The sequence below is a fragment of the Mustelus asterias genome, chromosome 1 (genome assembly GCF_964213995.1).
Source record: "Mustelus asterias chromosome 1, sMusAst1.hap1.1, whole genome shotgun sequence".
In the NCBI taxonomy this organism is placed as follows: Eukaryota; Metazoa; Chordata; class Chondrichthyes; order Carcharhiniformes; family Triakidae; genus Mustelus; species Mustelus asterias.
In genome coordinates this window covers 146,804,226-146,826,907 of record NC_135801.1, presented here as the reverse complement: position 1 = coordinate 146,826,907, position 22,682 = coordinate 146,804,226, and the positions used below count along the sequence as shown (strand labels likewise).

Genomic DNA, 22,682 nt, shown 5'->3' with positions numbered 1-22,682 from the left:
GGATTTATACAACTAACTCAATTTTTGAGAAAAAATTCTGTAAAAAACGCAGTGAGGTCAGCGCTGTTCAACCAATTAGTTTCTGTTTTCCATTTTCATTCATATTCCCTCTCCTCGCCATTCAGAAGCAGATCACTGAATAGCAGATTGATGGTAGTTAACCAAGTGCTTGTGTTGCATCCATGCTCGTAGTCAGTGAGGCCCCAATATTAATGAGGCGAGGGGGAGGGGGAATGGGCGCCCGGGGCCTGGGTTGGTGGGTTGCGGAGAATGGTGTAGATAAGGATGAAAACAGCAAGGAACCTGTTAATGGTAGTAACTCATTAACAGAGATAGAGCTGAGTAATGCGGCTGACTTGATTTCTCTACAGAGAACCGGCATGGACTCAATGTGCAACACACATAACAGTTGAACTTCTCCACCGCTGGCACAATTCTCTCAGAATACACAAAACCCACAACAGCTACCCTCTGTGACAACAAACATAAAGCATAAATTCACCTTTCGTTCAATGCACACACACAACACTCAGCTTTATCTAACAAAGAACAGAGAAAAGTACAATACGGGAACAGGCCCTTCGGCCCTCCAAGCCCATGCCGATCATGATACCCTAACTAAGCTAAAAAAAACCTTCTGCCCTTACTCGGTTCGTATCCCTCTATTCATGTACCCATCCAGATGTCTCTTAAATGTTGCCAATGTACCTGCTTCCACCACCTCCTCTGGCAATGTGTTCCAAGTACCCACCACTCTCTGCATTAAAACCTTTCTCTGCACATCTCCCTTAAAAACTTTCCCCCTCTCACCTTGAACCTGTGCCCCCTTGTAATTGACACTTTCACCCTTGGAAAAAGCCTCTGACTATCCACCCTCCCTATGCCTCTCATAACTTTGTAGACCTCTATCAGGTTTCCCCTCAGCTTCTGTCTTTCCATTGAAAACAATCCTAGTATATTCAACCTCTCCTCATAGCCGACACCCTCGAGACCAGGCAACATTCATTTACACTCGTCTTCACACTCTCTCCAAAGCTTCCATGTCTTTCGGTAGTGTGATGACCAGAACTGCATGCAATACTACAAATGCGGCCTAACCAAAGTTTTATATAGCTGTATCATGATTTCCCAACTCTTCTACACAACGCCCCGGCTGATGAAGGCAAGCATGCCATATGCCTTCTTATTCACCGTGGCCACTTTTATAAACCTGTGATGCCACTTTTAGGGAGCTGTGGACCTGCACGCCCAGATCCCTCTGAATGTTAATGTTCCTAAGGGTTCTGCCATTTACCGTATAAATTACACCTAAATTTGATCCTCCAAAATGCACCACCTTGCATTCATCCAGATTAAACTCCATCTGCCATTTCTGTGCCCAAGTCTCCAATCTATCTATATCCTGTTGCATCCTCTGACAATCCCCGGCACTATCAGCAACTCAACCAATCTTCGTGTCATCCACAAACTTACCTATCAGACCTCCCACATTTACCTCCAGATCATTTATATATACTACAAACAAAGGAGGTCCCAGCACTGATCCCTACGGAACACCACTAGCTACAGATCTTCACTTTGAAAAACACCTTCCACCTCTGCTCTCTGTCTCCTAGAACTAAACCAGTTCTGTATCCATCTAGCCAGCCCACCTTGAATCCCATGTGGGAGGCTGTAATTATCCAGTCACCCTGAAAACACAAGCTGCTTGGCTAGTTGCCCTTCACTTGTGTTGTCTTCTTGAAGGATGTTGGTTCTCTTACACTGTCAGCGACTTGGAAGTAGTCTGTATTAAGTTCTTCTTAAAACTACTTATTGCGAACAATTTACACCCAAGACCTCATGGAAAATACATTGTTCTCTGGACACGGGCTGTTCTGTATCTTAGTCTCTTGGTCATCTGACCCTGTTTGCATCTTCATTAACGCCATTGTCTCGTTAACATAATCATTAATCCTTTACTGTACAACAAGCTCCATATTCTTTTTAATGTAAGGTACACAGCGTAAACTGTATGCTGATCTAATGTCTAAGAATCCACACTTTAGGCAGAATCTTCTACTGCTGGGGGAGGTGACCTTGGATATAGGAAGGACAGTTAATTAGGTGGGGTGGTGGCACACCTAAACACTGCGGCCTTCTTGCCTCCGCGGGGGATTAGATTTTGAGTGGGAAGGCTCATGGTTGATCTTCCCGCCACACTGCCAATTAAGTAGTCAATTACTGACCACTTGAGGGCGTTCCCTTGCTGCTGTCATAATTAACCTAGCTCCAGGTGGCCTACTGACATCTGGCCTGCATGACTGTGTGGCCGCCGCCTGTAATCTGGGATAGGGGTTCCCTCATCAGTGCCTGATTGACAGCGGGCATCAGGAATGGGGGTATCTGCTGAGAACCACCTCCCACCCCCATCACCACTTGTTTTTGACCCCCCTCCCAAGAAATCCTTGCCCCTATTGCTTATTTTTCTCCTGGATCTTGGGATTCCGCAGGTTGCTGTTCCAAACACAACCTCCTTTCTGCACAGTCAATCACAGGAGCCGATGGCCTCTGATTGGTTGGCAGTGCTAGGTGGGCAGGACTTGATTCTGAAGCTGGACCTGCTGGTGTCCTCGGATTTGCCTGATTAGCATAAGATCCGGTGGGTCTTCCAAAGATGACCAGCGCAGCTCTCTCGCAGGCTCTCCAACCAGCAGGCGAGACTTTCATCTCCAACAGAAGATTCCTCTCGGTGGATGTAATTCTGAGTTCGGCAACAGCAGGCATTATTACCCATGTTACATTATTGCTCAAAGTCAAAATGACATTCTGGGCAGAATTTAAAGTCCCCACTGGTGGATTTGAAGATCAGGGGTGCTTGACAGCCCTGACCTGTCTCCCTTTTTATGGTGGTTGGTTGTGGCATTGGGTGGCCCACCTGCCCTTGCATTTATTGGGGACCTTTAATGGCCACTTAAGTACCTCGTCTTGCCCCATCACTATTTTACCGCTGTAAGGGGAGCCCACACCAGGTGGGTAGCCAGGCAGCTTTTACTGGGTGAAGTGGTATTGAACAAGGGGGGTGGGTGAGAACCTTTTCTAGGAGTCCATGGTGCCCATTGGGGGCTCAGAACTGATGAATCAAAACCCAAATAGCCCAGAGGCAATGACATGACGGTGGCACAGAGGGGCAGCATTGTGGTACAGTGGTTATCACTGCTGCCTCACAGCACCAGGGGCTAGAGTTCAATGCTGGCCTTGGGTGACTGTCTGTGCGGCGTCTGCACGTTCTCCCTGTGTCTGCGTGGGTTTCCTCCAGGTGCTCCGGTTTCCTCCCACAATCCAAAGATGTGCAGGTTAGGTGGACTGGCCATGCTAAATTGCCCCTTAGTGTCTCAAGATGAGTAGGTTAGGCGGAATTAGTGGGGTAAATGCATGGGGCTATGAGGATAGTGCGGGGGGTAGGCTTGGGGTATGATGCTCCTTTGGAATTGGTGCAGACTCGTAGGGCTGAATGTCCTCCTTCTGCTCTGTAGTGATTCTATGAATTAAGATCAACGAATGCAGTACAGGTCAAAAAATTGAACTTGGGATCTTTCTCGTCTGTCTAGCACAAAGACACCCATTTGCATTTATCATCTCAGTCACTGCATATCCAAGGATATCCATTTGATTCCTTCTATTCTATTTGCTGAAAGTAGCATCATATAGAGTTGATTTTACACGAGTGACAGTAAGAATCTGATCACTTAAAAGCCAAAAGCCATGATGTAATTTGACCATGATTTCAATATAAACAGGTTCCATCTCTACCAGAGCACACTGCAATGTATTGGAAACAGACATACCGTACACTCCCTTGTCCAGCAAGAGTAAGAATTCATACACTGCATTACGCATCTCCGACTCGGTGAGGTCCAACAGAGATACCACTTTAAAATCGAGCTGTCGCAATAAATTGGTCAATTCGTATACATCCACCATTGGTGCCTTTAGCTTCGGATGGTTAAGATACGACATGTTACCTATCAGTAGAGCCACCTTGTCTGTTGCTACAAAGATAACAATTTTAGAAGAGTATCATTTTAATAACACAAAACTCAAAATAAAATCATAGAATGATACTGCACAGGAGGAGTCCACTTGGTCCATCTTACCAGTGCTATTTTTTTTGAAAGAGTATCACTTTATTCTTACCCCTCCAAGTACACATCCAATTACCTTTTTGAAAATTACTATGAAATCTGCCACCAACCTTTCAGGCAGTGCATTCCAAACCAAGTCAGGTAACCGGGAGCAGAGCGCTATCGAGGAGAAGAGACCCAGGCCAGGGAACAGGGAGAGGGGCCAGGGAGAGCACCCAAAGGGAGAGGAGATCGGGAGAGGTCCCAAACAGAGTCCCAGACCCAGACAGGACAAGATCCTAGTTCAGTTAAGAAGAAAGGAGCAGTAAAATAAGCCCAAAACAGGAAAAGTGCTACAGGGAATAGACTTAAGTTATGAAGACAGCCAAGGTTGATGCCTCCAGTTGCACTGAAGGTATCACTCGGTAACAGTAGTGTTCTGCTTGGTATGGCTAAAGAGATGAAGTTGTGCTTGGAGAACTGAAGGTGGTGGAAAAGGAGAGCAACCAGTGAGGGGGGCACTTGCAGGCTCAGTGGGGAACCGGACAGTAAGGGGGTGATTGCTAGCGATACCTCTGCAGCGTTTCTTTAGTTCAGCTTATTTATCAGTTCACAAGTAGGCTTACATTAACACTGCAATGGAGTTACTGTGAAAATCCCCTGGCATGGGGTGGGGGGAGGGAAGTGAGCCCGCAAAGATTGTGCAGGGGGTGGAGGAAGCCCCTGATGATTGTGAGGGTCCTCCATGGGGGGATGGGTCATGTTTAATTCTAAAGCTGATCCAAAAACGCCCTTTGAAACGGTTCCCTCGATCTTTGTGAAGTGGGCTTTGCTGGCTCTATCAGGCCCTGCCCCATCAGAGTGACGCCATTTAGGCAGGATTCTGACTTAGAGGGGCTCAGTCATCATTCAACAGATGGTGGCTTCACACCACTGGCTCCTCAGCCAAGCACAAACACCAAATGTCTGAATCTGTGGTTCCTCTCGTACTGAGCAGAATGACTATTTTTCACTCTAAGAGGTTCAAGAGTGAAAGCTGGTCTGTGCAGCTGGGGAGCTATCTGCCAGTTTTCAGTCTGAGCCTGACACTTTGAAAAAATCTGGGAAGATTCTGCCCTATCTGTCGTAGGTCTATTTTTAACCATTTGGTGAATGTTTACTATTTCCCAAAATTGCCACGTATATCGCTGGAACTGACTGCTACCGATCTTTAACAATGAATGTCAACAAGGAAGTAGCATGTTTATTGAGTAGCAGGGAGCAGATTAGGCAAAGCGACTACTTCTGAAATTGAAAGGAAAGTCTATCCATGAAAAAGGAGGTAGCTTTTTGGAAAATGATCATCGAGTTGGTTTGTTTAATATGAATTAACCAAAAGGAGATACTTTTTTCCTATAATTTCTATGAAAAAAACAACTTTGAAGTAAAAATGAACATAATGCACTAAAATTAAATACTTTATTCAGGCTTCCTCGAAATATTTGCTCCAGAATTCATGGCCAGGGAAAACAGCAATGAGACACGCATGTATAATTTGGAATATACCAGTGGTGCTCAGGATACCCAGAAAGCTTTAACATCTGGGTCGGGGAAAGAAAAGAACATCACATCTGGATCTCATCCAGAACAGAGCCTTGAAGGATCAGAATCCCATTCCAAACTGGATAAAAACAAATTACTGTGGGTGCTGGAATCTGAAACCAAAAGAGAAAATGCTGAAAAATCTCAGCAGGTCTGGCAGCATCTGTAAGGAGAAAAAAAGCTCTCAAAGCTCTGATAAAGGGTCATCTGGACTCAAAACATCAGCTCTTTTCTCTTCTTACAGATGCTGTCAGACCTGCTGAGATTTTCCAGCATTTTCTCTTTTGGTTTTCCATTCCAAACTGCTCAAGCTTGCTTTAAGCACCAGTTACACCAGTTCATGGGGGGGTGGGGGAGAATGCTGGCGATGGTTCCTGGTTAGCTCAGTTGGCTAGATAGTTAGCCTGTTGTTGAGAACACACCAATAGCATGATTCAATTCCTGTTCCAGATGAGTTAAGCTTGGGATCTACCTCCTTGCTCAGTCCCCGAGAGTGGGTGGCACCACCACTGGCTAAAACTGCCAAGGAAATGGCTCCAGTGAAGCATCAGCAGACAATGAGCCATGGACAGGGCACACATGAATGAGAAAATGCTAATTCATAATGCACTTGCTTAATGAAATTGGGTGATGTTGCTTTAATGACACAGCAAAAGGGAGAAAAAAAAATCTTACACTAACTCGATTTATTGTACTTGCAGCACATCCACACAGAGAGAGCAAAACAAGAAGGAAACTTTACTCACCGTAATGTCTTTGGTTAAATCCTAAGTCTGGCGGTCCAACTTCAACTGGATTACCTGATAGTAGAAAAACAGAGTTAATACTTCTGAATAATTAAGCACAGTACTATCTTGTCCAACTTTCTATAGTGACTCGGTCATCTGTGTGGTCTCAGTATAATTGACAACTATAGTAAATATTTAACAGACAATTGATTATCTGATTTCTCCTCTAACTTCCATTTTATTAATTTCATGTAAATCTAGTTGACTTGTTGCTTCAGAAACTATTAGCTTGGATTTTTTTTCACTGAGCACAAGGCCAACTGTAGATTGGAGAGAGCAAATTCCATGTCAACCATTGTCATAATTACTAATCTCATCTTACTTTGAGACTTTTTATTATTCATTTGTGGGACATGGGTGTCGCTGGCTGGCCAACATTTATTGCCCATCCTCAGTTGCCCTTGGAGGGCAGTTGAGAGTCAACCACATTGCTGTGGTTCTGGAGTCAAATATAGGCCAGATCAGGTAAGGATGGCAGATTTCCTTTCCTAAAGGACATTAGTGAACCAGATGTGTTTTTCCGACAATCGACAATGGTTTTATGGTCATCAGTAAATTCTTAATTCCAGATTTCTGTTTTAGTGAATTCAAATTCCACCATCTACTGTGGCAGGATTCGAACCCAGGTCCTCAGAACATTAGCTAAGTTCTAGCGATAATAGCACTAGGCCATTGCCTTCTCTTCTGCATGACATGTGCTAAAGTGTACGCTTGGAAGGAATTTACACAGATAAGAAGCCCCTTGCCCATGTTAAGTGGCAAACACAGATGCGCAAAATGGGACAGACCATTTTTCAGGCATCCATGGCCCCCATTTAACACAGTTGAGAAGATTCTTACTCACGAAAATTCTGAACCCTGGCCCAAGACATTTCAGGAGTCATTGGAGATTGACCCTCATTACTTCCATTTCACACCAGTCAAACGGACCACAGCAAGGTTCAATTTCTATCCTTTTTGCAGCCTTCCTAATAATTTAAATCCTCCTACACTGAAGCTTTTCCTCTCCATGAGACAGAATTTTCTCTTTAATCCATGGATCTGCTATGTTAGAGACTGTTAGAGGGAAATAATGAATATGGCAATTGAATTATTGCAACAATTTATTAGGACAGATAATGAGTATGATTTGTTTAGGGATCTTTATAGGGATTAAATAATTACATCAAAAGGGATTAGGGAATCTATGTAACTTACTAAAGGGACTTTTAGGGGGATTTGAAAAATATATAGTTTTATTGGAAAGGTTAAGTAAAATTTCACATTCAGGGCAAAGACATAGGTATTGTGAGCTGGATGCTTACGTAGTTGAACAGCCAGCTAGTACCACAGAATCTCAACAGTGCAGGAGGAGCCATTTGGCCCATCGAGGCTACACCGAATCTCTGACAGAGCATCTTACCTGGGCCCCCCCTCCCTAACCTATCCCCGTAACCCCGCATAATTACCCCACTAATCCCCCTAAGACACGAAGGGACAATTTAGCATGGCCAATCCACCTTACCTACACATGTTTGGACTGTGGGAGGAAACTGGAGCACCCAGAGGAAACTCCCGCAGACATGGGGAGAACGTGCAAACTCCACACAGTGACCCAAGACTGAAATCGAACCCAGGTCCCTGGCGCTGTGAGGCAGCAGTGCTAACTGCGGCGATGCTTCAGTCTATTGACAAAGCTCAGCCCAAAATTTGCTGCAATATCAATTTTGGAAAGAATGCTGTTGAGTTGGACTATTGCGTTTCCCAATTTTCCAGCAACAAATTCACACTTCAATGTAATGAAACAAATAATTAGAATATTCTACAGCGAGCAGAAGGCTGGGGTTGGGAGCACCTCAACCAATGTCTGATCCACAGGTATGGGAGCCTGCTTCAGGATGGAGCAACAAGTTATTCAGTGGGGGTATATTGAGGAGAAATGGCTCTGATCTGATAAAATGGCAATGGGTCAGGGCCTGCATGGACAAAATGTTCAGGCCATGTTTAGTATGATTGATGAATTTATATGGAGTTGTATAGACATATAAATTGAAGAAGAATTCTGTGTGCATAAATTTGTTTCCTGAACCGTGTGCAATTCTTAGCCATATTTCATCACTGGTTGTACTTCGTGCTTCGAGCATAAGCTGAATAAATATTGTTAAGAGAATAATACCAGTGAGGGGAATTCAACATGTCTGGCTGTCTGGGCACATATTTTACTACTTAATAGAAGTTTATGATTTCAGTGAAATTCCAGAACAAGTGATCCCATTAAGTAACCTATAGAGTGGCTGAGCACTATTGACTCAGAGCTCTCCAATGTTGTCTCGGTAATGGTCTGTAGCTGTAGTAATCACACTAGCATTAATTCAGACTCTAATGAGGGTGGAGCTAAGTTGATTTGCCATCGCACTTAGAACAAAGAACAGTAGAGGTGGCACAATAACTTCATTGCAGTGTTAATGTAAGCCTATTTGTGACTAATAAATAAACTTTTACTTTAGCACAGGAACAGGCCCTTCAGTCCATCAAGCCTGCACCCATTACGTTGCCCTATCTAGACCAACTACCTGTATCCCTCTATTCCCCGCCTGTTCATGTGTCTTTCCAGATAAATCTTAAATTTCGCTAATGTGTCTGCCTTAACCACTTCACTTGGCAGTGCATTCCAGGCCCCCACTACACTTTGTATAAAAAACTTCTCCCACACATTTCTACTGAACATTTCACCCCTTACCTTAAACTTGTGCCCCCTTGTAATTGTCATTTCTGCTCTGGGAAAAAGCTTCCAACTGTTCACTTTGTCTATGCTCCTCATAATTTTATAAACTTCTGTCAGGTCGTCCCTCAGCCTCCGTCTTTCCAGGGAGAACAATCCCAGTTTATTTAATCTCTCTTCATAGCTAATACCCTCCATACCAGGCAACATCGTAGTAAACCTTTTCTGTACTCCCTGCAAAGCCTCCACGTCTTTCTGGTAGTGTGGTGACCACAATTGGACACAGTATTCCAAATGTGGCCTAATCAATGTTTTATATAACTGTAACATTTGCCAATTTTTAAACTGGATGCACCGGCCGATGAAGGCAAATATGCCAAATGCTTTCTTCACCACCTTTTCCACCTGTGCTGTCACTTTTAAGGAGCTTTGGATGTGTACTCTTAGATCTCTTGGTTTGTCTATGCTTTTGATGGTTCTGCCATTTATTTTATAGCTCTCACCTGAATTGGATCTACCAAAATGCATCACCTCACATTTGTCTGGATTAAATTCCATCTGCCATTTCTCCGCCTAATTTTCCAGCCTATCTATAGCCTGTTGTATTCTCTGACAAACTTCACCACTATCCGCAACTCCAGTAATCTTGGTATCATCCGCAAACTTGCTAATCAGACCAGCTATGTTTTTTCCAAGTCATTTATAGATATTACAAACAACAGAGGTCCCAGCACTGATCCCTGTGAAACACCACTAGTTACAGACCACCATTCAGAAAAACACCCTTCTACCGCTACCCTCTGTCTACTATGGCCAAGGCAGTTCTGAATCCATCTAGCTAGTTCACCCTTGATCCCATGTGATTTAACCTTTTGCACCAGCCTGCCATGAGGGACCTTGTCAAATGTTTTACTAACGTCCATGTAGACAACATCCACAGCCCTTCCTTTGTCAATCATTTTTGTCACCTCCTCAAAAAAGGAGGACCAACGCTTTCTCTAACTACCCTCTTGTTCCTAATATATGTATAAAATGCCTTGGGATTCTCCTTAATCCTGCCTGCCAAGGATATTTTGAGACACCTTTTTGCCCTCCTAACTCCATGTTTGAGTTCTTTTCTACTTTCCCTATATTCTTCAAGTGCTTCATCTGTTTTTAATTCCTAGACCTTATGGGCCCGATTTTACCAAAATTTCGCGCCCGTAAAGTTGGGCGTCGGGCCTAAAACACGCGCCCGGATCGGCCAGCGGGCCCAACTTTACCATTAATTCCCCCTTTGCCAGCGTTCGGCCCAATTCGCGTCCGCGCCTTTACCGACCTGATAAATAAAAGTCCAACTTGTACTTTTATTCGACAGGGGAATCGCCGAGGCCCACCCTTCGCGGACACCCCCTCTAACCACCCCGCAGACCTTGGGGGGCGGGGGGGGTTGGGGGGGGGGGATGAGCAGAGGGGGCGTGACTTATCCGCTTTTGTGGGGGGGGGGGGGGTGACCTATCATCCCCTGGGGGGGGGGGGGGGGGGGGGGGGGGTGGGAGGAGAGGGGGGTGTGACTTACCATCCCCTTGGTGGGGGGGGAGGAGGGGGTGTGACTTACCATCCCCTTGGTGGGGGGGGAGGAGGAGGAGGGGGTGTGACTTACCATCCCCTTGGTGGGGGGGGGGGGGGGGGAGGGGGTGTGACTTATCATCCCCTTGGGGGGGGGGGGGGGGGGGGAGGAGAAGGGGTTGTGACGGATCATCCCCTGGGGGCGGGGGGGTGATGTATCATCCGGGGGGGGGGGGGGGGGGCGCAGGAGAGGGGGTGTGACAGATCATTCACTGGTTCATTACCAGCCACAGCCATCTCTCCCGCTCTCTCACACCTGCAGGGAAGAGTAATCTGTGGCTGGTAGTGAACCAGTGATGGTGCCAGGAGGGATCGGCCGCAGGCAGGCAGCGGACCCCCCCCCCCCCCGACCAGAGGATGAGACGTCACACCCCCTCTCCACCGCGCCCCCCCCCCCCCCCCCCCCGGGAATGAGACGTCACATCCCCTCTCCTCCCCCCCAGGGAATGATCAGTCACCCCCCCTCCCAACCCCCCACCCCCACCCCCACCCCCAACCAGAGGATGAACGGCAGAGAGGCTCTCTCCGCTCTCTGCTTTTTGTTTTGCGCCCGGGCGCGTTCTGTCAGATTCTTCAGTTCGACGCTCCGACAGATGCAAATGCGCTCGGCCCCGCCCACTAGACCCACGCCGAAAAAAGGTGTATGGGGGCGCTGGAGCGCGGCTGCCGGGCGCGGGTCTGATTTACGGCCGCATCCGGCACTTAGTCCCGATTTGGTAAAATCGGCCGTATGCATCCTTTTTCTTTTTGACTAGGCTCGCAATTTCCCTGGTCATCCACGGTTCCCAAATCCTGCCTTTCCTGTCCTTCCTTTTCACAGGCACATGCCTGTCCTGCACTCTGATCAACTGCTCCTTAAAAGACTCCCATATGCCAGATATGGATTTACCCTCAAACAGCCTCTCCCAAACAACAGCCTCCAAATCCTGCCTAATCCAGTTGTCGTTAGCCTTCCACCAATTTAGCGCCTTAACCCTAGGAGAACACTGTCCTTTTCCATGAGTATCCGAAAACTTACAGAATTGTGGTCATTGTCCGCCACATGTTCCCCCACTGCAACTTTGATGATCTGGCCAGACTCATTCCCGAGTACTAGGTCCAGTATAGCCCCCTCTCTAGTCGGACCATCTACATATTGTTCCAAAAAACATTCCTGGATACACTTAAATTCCTCACCATCCGAACTCCTAACCCTAAGGGATTTCCAGTCAAAATGAGGAAAATTAAAGTCTCCCACTACAACAACCCTATTATTTCTACATCTCTCCAGAACCTGCTTATATATTCGTTCTTAACTTCCCGTGGGTTGTTGGGAGGCCTGTAGTACGTCCTCATCATAGTGATTGCCCCCTTCCTATTTCTGAGCTCTACCCACGGTGTCTTGTTACATGATTACTCCAAGGTGTCCCTCCTCTGTACAGCTGTAATATGTTCCCTAACCAGTATTGCAACTCCCCCACCTCTTTTGCTTTCCCCTCTGTCTCGCCTAAAACACCTATATCCCGGAATATTTAGATGCCAGTCCTGTCCCTCTTTTAACCAAGTCTCCGTTACCACAACCGCATCCAGGTTCTGCGTATGAATTAAGGCTCTAAGTTCATCTGTCTTACCTGTTATACACCCTTGCATTGAAGCAGATGAACTCCAGACCCCCAGGCCCACTGAGTTCAACCTCTCCCAGCCTGCTCTTCCTCTTAGCCATCATGGCCTTTGTCTCATGCTCCTCCCCAGCCTCTACATGTGTTAATTAACTGTTCTGATTCCCACCCCCCTGCCTCGCTAGTTTAAACCCACCCGAATTTTTTCAGTGAGAATGATAATGTCACTATCAGAGTAATCTGTGAATCTGACATGCATAGCATCTTCCAAAACGGAAACTAAATCTTATTTCTGTAGAGACTGGCACACATTGTTTTTTTAAAAAAGCACTTGCCTGTTTCTTCAGGATATTTCAGATCATCTGAAAGAGATTTAACAAAGAAAATGTTACTAATGGTGAAAAATATAGACCCGGGTGAATTTTCCCGTTCTGCCCCCCACGGGAATCGTAGTGGGCGGAGGGGAGAGGCGGACCATGGAAAGATCCTTTGATGTCATAAGAACATAAGAAATAGGAGCAGGAGTAGGCCATCTAGCCCCTCGAGCCTGCCCCGCCATTCAATAAGATCATGGCTGATCTGAAGTGAATCAGTTCCACTTACCCGCCTGATCCCTATAACCTCTAATTCCCTTACTGATCAGGAATCCATCTATCCGTGACTTAAACATATTCAACGAGGTAGCCTCCACCACTTCAGTGGGCAGAGAATTCCAGAGATTCACCATCCTCTGAGAGAAGAAGTTCCTCCTCAACTCTGTCCTAAACTGACCCCCCTTTATTTTGAGGCTGTGCCCTCTAGTTCTGGTTTCCTTTCTAAGTGAACCTACCTATCAGAGGTAGGTTCTTTACGCAGAGAGTGGTTGGGGTGTGGAATGGACTGCCTGCAGTGATAGTGGAGTCAGACACTTTAGGAACATTTAAGCGGTTATTGGATAGGCACATGGAGCACACCAGGATGATAGGGAGTGGGATAGCTTGATCTTGGTTTCAGATAAAGCTCGGCACAACATTGTGGGCCGAAGGGCCTGTTCTGTGCTGTACTGTTCTATGTTCTAAGTGGAAAGAATCTCTCCACTTCTACCTATCCAGCCCCTTCATTATCTTATATGCCTCTATAAGATCACCCCTCAGCCTTCTAAACTCCAATGAGTACAAACCTAATTTGCTCAATCTCTCCTCATAATCTACACCCCTCATCTCCGGTATCAACCTGGTGAACCTTCTCTGCACTCCCTCCAAGGCCAATATATCCTTTCGCAAGTAAGGGGACCAAAACTGCATACAGTATTCCAGCTGCAGCCTCACCAATGCCTTGTACAGATGCAGCAAGACTTCTCTGCTTTTATATTCTATCCCCCTCGCGATAAATGCCAACATCCCATTTGCCTTCTTGATCACCTGTTGTACTTGCAGACTGAGTTTTTGCGACTCATGCACAAGGACCTCCAGGTCCCTTTGCACAGTTGCATGTTGCAATTTTTTTCCATTTAAATAATAATCCAATTTGCTATTATTTCTTCCAAAGTGAATAACCTCGCATTTGCCAACGTTGTACTCCATCTGCCAGATCCTCGCCCACTCACTCATCCTATTCAAATCTCTCTGCAGACCTTCCGCTTTCTCCACGCAATTCACTTTCCCACTTATCTTCGTGTCGTCAGCAAACTTTGTTACCCTGTGTCGGACGGGATTTTCCAGTTTCAGGGCAAGCACAGCCAGAAAATCCCGCCCCCTGATTTTCAACTCTTTTCTGATCTAACAGAAATCCTGTCTATCCTGGAAGCTAAAGTGACTCGTCCAAAAAAAGGACGGACAACAACAGTTCAAACAAAGCAGACCTTCCTGTCATTAACCCTTTCCCCAGGAATCAGATTGAAAGCAGCCGGTCATTATCTATAAAAAGACACTCCAGAGTTCATTCGAAAGGTTTAATTTGGAAGTTGTCACGCCTCTAAAATATCCTTTTTGATTTCTTTAAAAAAGAACATGTCAAGTGTTGGAAATCTGAAATAAAGCCAGAAAATTATAGAAATAAACAGGGATCCAGTTCTGACACGTTAAATAAACACAGTAAATGCTAGGGAAACTCAGCAGGTCAGGCCGTATCTGTGGAGAGAGGAGCTTTTCAGGTCAATGTCCTTTTATCGGAGCTGATGACTCCTGGTCAGTTCAGATGAAAGAGCATCAACCTGAAATGCTAACTTTGTTTGTCACCACAAATGCTATCTGATCTGCTCAGCATTTCCAGTTTTTATTTCAGATTTCCAGCATCTACAGCATTTTGTACTTGAAATGTTAACCCTTTCAGAACCTTGATTGGGGAGATAGTGGTATAGTCACTGGACGGGTAATCCAGAGGCCCAGCATAATGCTTTGGCACACAGGTTCAAATTCCACAAAGGCAGCTGGTGGAATTTAAATTTGATTAATAAAATCTGGAATTGAAAGCTAGTCTCAGGAATGAGGATCATGAAACTATCATCAAATGTTGCCAAAACCCATCTGGCTCACTAACGTCCTTTAGGGAAGGAAATCTAGCATCCTTGCCTGGTCTGGCCTGGATGTGACTCCAGATCTACAGCAACGTGGTTGACTGCCTCATGAAATTAGCTGGCAAGCCAGCCAGTGATGCCTGCATCATGTGAAAGAATTTTAAAAATTGACTTGAAGTGCATGGAATCCAAAATGAGTTGACAAATTTCTACCTTATGGTCCAGAAGTGACATGAAGATGATTGTCATTATTTTCAATCTTCTAAAATTTTTTTTGGGAGATCTAATCCAAACAAAGGGCAGCTCTGTGGCACAGTGGTTAGCACTGCTGCCTCACAGTGCCAGGGGCCCGGGTTAGATTCCTGGCTTGGGTCACTGCCTGTGTGGAGTATAGTCCCCCATTTTCTCAGAGCTTCTGATGTCACACTCGGTCAAATGTTACCTTGATAACAATGGCAGTCGCCGATGGAATTCAGTTCCTTTGTACATGTTTGTAGTAAGGCCGTAATCATTTGTAGCGGCAAGTGGCCCTACCAGAACCCACACTGAAAATCAGTGAGCAGATTGTTCCTGAGTAAGTGCTGCTTGGTAGCAAGTCGACGACACTTTCTATTGCTTTGCTGATTATTGATTGTATACTGGTGAAAGTATTAAGTAGTATGATTGGATTTCTCCTACTATTTGAGGACGAGATATACTTGAGCAATTCTCCACATGGTCGAGTAGATGCCAAATTGGAGTGGCACTGGCATAGCTTGGCTAAAAGGTATGGTTAGTCAGGCGGCACGGTAGCACAGTGGTTAGCACTGCTGCTTCACAGCTCCAGGGTCCCGGGTTCGATTCCCGGCTCGGGTCACTGTCTGTGTGGAGTTTGCACATTCTCCTCGTGTCTGCGTGGGTTTCCTCCGGGTGCTCCGGTTTCCTCCCACAGTCCAAAGATGTGCGGGTTAGGTTGATTGGCCAGGTTAAAAAAATTGCCCCTTAGAGTCCTGGGATGCGTAGGTTAGAGGGATTAGCGGGTAAAATATGTGGGGGTAGGGCCTGGGTGGGATTGTGGTCGGTGCAGACTCGATGGGCCGAATGGCCTCCTTCTGCACTGAAGGGTTTCTATGATTTCTAGTCCTAAAGCACAAATCATCAGTTCTACAGATGCGATGTTGTCAGGACCCACAAGCTTTGCAGTATCCAGGGCCTTCAGCTGTTTCTTGATATCAGGTTGAATGAATTGGACTGACTGAAGAATGGTATCTGTGATGGTGGGGGCCTCAGGTGGAGGACGAGAGGGATTATCCACTTGGCACTTCTGGCTGAAGATGGTTGTGAATGCTTCAGCCTTGTCTTTTACTATCAAAGTAACACTGGTGATTTAGTGCTTAATTAGAGGCAGCCTAAGCTTATCGACCTACATCAATGTTGAATGTTTCATTTATCTGACTGATGAATAGCTGGGCATAATTGACTTTCCCACAGTCCTTAAATACTCTTCATGCTGCAGTGTTTGTCTCTGTTGCCTACAGAAATGCCTGCACACCGAACCATCCCTCCATGCATATTGAAAAGTACAAGTTTCTCCAATTTTTTTTTTCTTCATGACAGCTTTTGCCATGAGGGATCGGCCTTGTGGCACTTCTCTCCTCTGTTTTGGGTACTTGAAAGTCTCAGAAGCCAAAATTGGAGGCAGCGCTCAAGATGAAGTCTGACCAGTGCATTATGTAGTTTCATCAGTTTAGCCTTAGGTTGTTCCACTGCCCAGAGCTCTTGTGTTGTTGACAGTCAACATCCCAGATTCAATGACTGGCTAATGGCCAATCGCCTTTGCTATTGACTTCTGTATTTATTTGTCCAGCCAGTGTCTGTATTACAAATACCACCAAACTGTGTAAATTTACTAAGTGAGAAAACTGAATCAAACGGTCAAGAAGATCCCATTTCAATGACCAGCCCACACCAAGTTAGGGATATTTGGTGGGACAGCAGACGATTATTAACACTATTGCCTTGACTACAGTCACCTTGTAGCTGAGCCAGATTCTGTACTTCAAAGCCCACATTGGAGCAATTATGTTCTGTTCCCAGATAATTATCATAGAATCCTACAGTGCAGAAGGAGGCCCATCGAGTCTGCACCGACCACAATCCCACTCAGGCCCTATCCCCATAACCCCATGCATTTACCATAGCTAGTCCCCCTGACACTAAGTGGCAATTTAGGATGGTCAATCCACCTAACTCGCACATCTTTGGACTGGGAGGAAACCGGAGCACCCAGAGGAAATCCACGCAGACACGGGGAGAACTTTGCAAACTCCACACAGTGACCCAAGCCGGGAATTGAACTCTCGTCTGTGGTGCTGTGAGGCAGCATTACTAATCACTGTGCCGCCCAATGTGCAGCAGAAATAAATAGTAGCATTCCTGCTCCAGATCACTGATCAGCAACACCTACCACAAATGCTCCTTTGTGGTCTTTCAAGGATAGGTTCCAGCTCACTATGAGTTTCCTGCTTAACATCACTCATTGTCAAAGCTCACATATAAATAATGATCATTTGGGAAAGGTATTATGACGTAACTAGTTCCAGTGAAACTAACCCCATTTCATCCACCATATTTCACCACCATGTTACACACATTTAGGATCATTCTCTTGCCATGATCATGAAAGTCCACACTCCAGTGCCTCAGCTCATCCTGTTACCATGAGAACAGTCAAAACTCATGTAAACTAGTAGAGCTGTAAAATGGGTACACATTCACTAAAGATCGCAGGACCTTGGAGCCAGCGTCCAGATAAATTGCTCCTTTGGCACCTGGAGCCAAATCGGGGCTGGCCCCATCACAGAAGATTGCACAGTGGAGTCCCAGCAGAGGAGTAATTCAGAGGAGTAGCAATTCCCCCACTCACCCTGCTTCTTCTCTCCCCCCCCCCCACCCCCCCACTTGCAATGAAGCTATTCTAATGTCGAAAATAAACTCTCCATTCTCTTTGGCACTCCATGCCCCAATTGTATCGAGGAGTCATAAGAACGTAAGAAAGAAATAGGAGCAGGAGTACGCCATCTAGCCCTTCGAGCCGGCCCCGCCATTCAACAAGATCATGGCTGATCTGAAGCAAATCAGTTCCACTTACCCGCCTGCTCCCCATTTCCCTTAATAAGGGCCCATGGTATTCGAGGCAAGGTACTAACATGGATTGACGATTGGCTGTCAGACAAAAGGCAGAGAGTTGGGATAAAAGGTTCTTTCTCAGAATGGCAACCGGTGACAAGTGGTGTCCCGCAGGGTTCAGTGTTGGGGCCACAGCTGTTCTCTTTATATATTAACGATCTAGATGACGGGACTGGGAGCATTCTGGCCAAGTTTGCCGATGATACAAAGATAGGTGGAGGGGCAGGTAGTATTGAGGAGGTGGGGAGGCTGCAGAAAGATTTAGACAGTTTAGGAGAGTGGTCCAAGAAGTGGCTGATGAAATTCAACGTGGGCAAGTGCGAGGTCGTACACTTTGGAAAAAAGAATAGAGGCATGGACTATTTTCTAAACGGTGACAAAATTCATAATGCTAAAGTGCAAAGGGACTTGGGAGTCCTAGTCCAGGATTCTCTAAAGGTAAACTTGCAGGTTGAGTCCGTAATTAAGAAAGCAAATGTAATGTTGTCATTTATCTCAAGAGGCTTGGAATACAAAAGCAGGGATGTACTTCTGAGGCTTTATAAAGCACTGGTTAGGCCCCATTTGGAGTACTGTGAGCAATTTTGGGCCCCACACCTCAGGAAGGACATACTGGCACTGGAGCGGGTCCAGCGGAGATTCACACGGATGATCCCAGGAATGGTAGGCCTGACATACGATGAACGTCTGAGGATCGTGGGATTATATTCATTGGAGTTTAGGAGGTTGAGGGGAGATCTGATAGAAACTTACAAGATAATGAACGGCTTAGATAGGATGGACGTAGGGAAGTTGTTTCCATTAACAGGGGAGACTAGGACGCGGGGGCACAGCCTTAGAATAAAAGGGAGTCACTTTAGAACAGAGATGAGGAGAAATTTCTTCAGCCAGAGAGTGGTGGGTCTGTGGAATTCATTGCCACAGAGGGCTGTGGAGGCCGAGACGTTGAGCGTCTTCAAGACAGAAATTGATAAATTCATGATTTCTCGAGGAATTAAGGGCTATGGGGAGAGAGCGGGTAAATGGAGTTGAAATCAACCATGATTGAATGGTGGAGTGGACTCGATGGGCCGAATGGCCTTACTTCCGCTCCTATGTCTTATGGTCTTATGGTCTTAATTCCCTTATCGATCAGAAATCTATCTACCCGTGATTTAAACATATTCAACGAGGTAGTCTCCACCACTTCAATGGGCAGAGAATTCCAGAGATTCACCACCCTCAGAGAAGAAGTTCCCCCTCAACTCTGTTCTGAACCGGCCCCCACTTATTTTGAGGCTGTGCCCTCTAGTTCTGGTTTCCCTTCTAAGTGGAAAGTCCCCCCACCCCAAGCCTTGCTGGAAATCTGGCCCAAGGTAGGGACCTGATATATTTGGATCCCAGTAGAGTTTACAGCAATTTCTGCTGGGTTCCATTGGAAATCCACTGGAATAGCCACATATTCTCAGCTCTCTTATGTCAAGCAGCAGGCAGCACCTGTACACAACTTCTTGTTTTATCCGTGCACGTGATGTGATGTGGGAGTCACTGGCTAAGCCAGCATTTTTGTTGCCCATCCCCAATTATCCCGGAAAGTGGCGGTGAGTCACCTTCTTGAACTGCTGTAGTCCATGTGGTCTAGGTACATCCACAGTACTGTTGGTGAGGAATTTCCCAAATTTATAATAACTTCATAAGCTTAGTTTCCAGTCAAGACATCAACTGGTTGAACCACCAGATAAACCATCGGAACCATCAGACTATCACTCCTGACTTGCTTACAGTAAAAACAGATCACAATTTTAGTCCAACGAATATGTCTGTGATGAGATAAGATTGTTCCTCTTACCTCCATCTTACAAAGTAAACGCAGCATCAGATTGCAATGCTCATTTTGATTATATGTATTTTGTTACACAATGTCAAGTCTCAATTAAATTTTTGAATAATATTGATGAATCTCAAACAGAATAACTTCTTACCTATGAGAACATCTGCTTCCACGCTCCATTGCTCTGCCTTGTCATTGAACACATGGCAACGGTACTGTCCCTGATTGTCCCGATTTACATTATTTATCTATTTTAAATTAAAGGTGTGTTTGGATAAGTTACTTATGTAAGGTATCAGGGTAAATTCTTCACATTCACACTGCTAAACAGGATACTTATTAAAAAGATGTGCAAGCCAGGAAATTATGTGATATGTCTTATATAAGCGACGTTGTGGAGTTGCCGGCATTGGACTGGGGTAGGCACAGTAAGTACTCACAATACCAGGTTAAAGTCCAAATATCTTATATAAGCGGTTCTCAAACATTTTTGGTTGACGAAGCACCTTTCAAATAAATTAGTAATCATGGACTCCATCCTTCTAAATTATAATCTATGATATTCCCAATATGAAAGTCTTGCATGCAAAGATAATAGCTAACTACAATCTCCACGGTCACAACCTGAGATGTGAGCCATGTGGACCAGGTGACTTATCCAATCTAAGCACAGCCAGCCTTTCCAGTACTTCCAGCCTATCAAGTTTCACCCCATCCATTAATTCTTACATTTCTCCATCTGCTGATATTTTGTCAACATCTTCCTCCTTAGTAAATACCAATACAAAGTACTCATTAAATATTTTTACTTTGCTGTACACCTTTCAGCATATATCAGCCTCTTTACGCCTAATGGAACTTGCCCCTCCTCTTACTAGCTACCAAATGTTTTTTAGGGTTTCTTTTAAAGTTGGCTGCCATTCAGTTCTCATTTTCTCATTTGCCAGTACCTTTTCACTTTCCCTCTCAACTCACTGTGTTTGGTCGGGTTCTCACTTGAAGAATTCACCTGATGCACGGCATACACACTTTGTTTTTCATCATATTCTCTATCTCTCCAAGGAGCTCTGTCACTGGTTTCGCTTTTGCCTTTGTTGGAACATATCTAGCCTATACCTGAAATATATTTTCCTTAAAGATCACCCATTGTTATCCTGGCAGTCTTTGGTTCCATTCCACCACCGAACTTAGCCCTCATCCAACTTAGGAGTTCAACTTTTGGTTCATTGATTTTTTTTCCAATACAAATCTAAGTCTTATGATACAATGATCACTCTTGCCCAAGTGATCCTCCACAGATACTTGGTTGACTTGGCCCATCTCATCCTCCAGAATCAGGTCGAGCAATGTCTCTTTCCTAGTTAGACTGCAAACATACTGCTCAAGGATGGTCTACTGATCACATTTCAGAAATTCCTCTCCCATTATTATCCTTTACTCTAACAATATTCCCAAATTTGGGTACTTCAAGTACCCAACATCCCCACTCTATAGCTCTTGTACATCTCTCATGATTTTATGCAGATTTGCTGCTCTATTGCTCTATTTGGAGGCCTATAGAATACCCCAAGAAGCGTGATCATTTCCTTTTGGTCTCTGAACTCTAACCAAATGGATTCTGTCCTTGCACCCTCAAGGACATCCTCTCTCTGGACTCTCTACAATATTTTCCCGAATTATTACTGCCAGCCACCTCCCTCTTTACCTTCCCTATCTTTTCTGAACACTATGTATCCCTGAATATTAAGCATCCAGTCCTCAAATGATAAGCCTTGTTTCTATTATTGCCACTGCATATTGTTCCCCCACGGCTACTTTCACTTGTCGCTCACCAACCTCGCCACATTTTGTGTGTTAATATACATGCATTCTAAACCTGTCCCTCTGTTCCTCGTATTTTTTCTTAGTCTGTTCTTTTCTAAACTAATCTAAACCGGGATGGACGCAAGAAAGTTGCAAACGTAAAAAGGGTATATTCTTCACGGGATACACTTAAATAGCCATATTGCACTGAAAATTACCTTGTAGTGCCTTTCACAACCATTGCTAACTGGTAGTCCATTTCTTATCCATTGATAACGTGGCATCGGTATTCCTATTGCAGTGCATTCCAATATAAGTGTGTCTCCTACCATCAGTTTTTGGGTTTGTGGCTGGTTTATAATCTGAAGACTGGTCTCAGTAGTATAGAATCTTCTTCCTAGAAGGAAAAAAAATTCTATTTTTAATAGTTGGTCACCAAATATGCTTAGAGTTTAAACTAGACAGTCATAAAAGTTACAAAAGACACAATAACAGAACATTTGAAAAGCATCAATGGAAATGGACAAAGGCAGCATGGGTTTATGAAAGGTTATTCATGCGTAACAAGTCTACCGGAGTTTTTTGAGGATGTAACTAGTAGAATAGATAAGGGAGAACCAGTAGATGTGGTGTATTTGGACTTTCAGAAGGCTTTTCATAAAGTCCCTCAAAAGAGGTTAGTGTGCAAATTTAGAGCACATGGGATAGGAGTGAATCAAGAATTGGTTGACAGACAGGAAATGGAGAGTGGGAATAAATGGATATTTTTCCAAGTGGCAGGCAGTGACTAGTGGGGTACCGCAGCGATCAGTGCTTGGGCCCCATCTGTTTACAATATACAAACAGATGACCTGGATGATGAAACCAAATACAACATTGTCAAGTTTGCTGATGACACAAGACTGGACAGAATCGTGAGTTGTGAGGATGCAAGGAGGCTTCAAGGTAATTTAAGTTGAGCGAATGGGCAAACACATGGCAGATGTAGTACGACATGCCTAAATGTGAAGTTATACACTTTGGTGTGA

The 22,682-nt window shown here is 45.0% G+C and overlaps 1 protein-coding gene across 2 annotated transcripts in view; it reads right to left on the bottom strand.

Annotated features, from left to right (window-relative positions):
- The window catches only part of malt1 (MALT paracaspase 1), a 176,587-nt gene that overhangs the window by 49,231 nt on the left and 104,674 nt on the right, over positions 1 to 22,682 (bottom strand). For both annotated transcript variants that reach the window (XM_078220109.1, XM_078220100.1), the window contains exons 6-10: positions 21,873 to 22,051; positions 20,003 to 20,099; positions 12,715 to 12,741; positions 6,431 to 6,484; positions 3,828 to 4,031 (exon numbers count right to left, since the gene is read on the bottom strand). In XM_078220109.1, the coding sequence (XP_078076235.1) occupies positions 3,828 to 4,031; positions 6,431 to 6,484; positions 12,715 to 12,741; positions 20,003 to 20,099; positions 21,873 to 22,051 (561 nt within the window). The remainder of the gene's footprint in view (positions 1 to 3,827; positions 4,032 to 6,430; positions 6,485 to 12,714; positions 12,742 to 20,002; positions 20,100 to 21,872; positions 22,052 to 22,682) is intronic.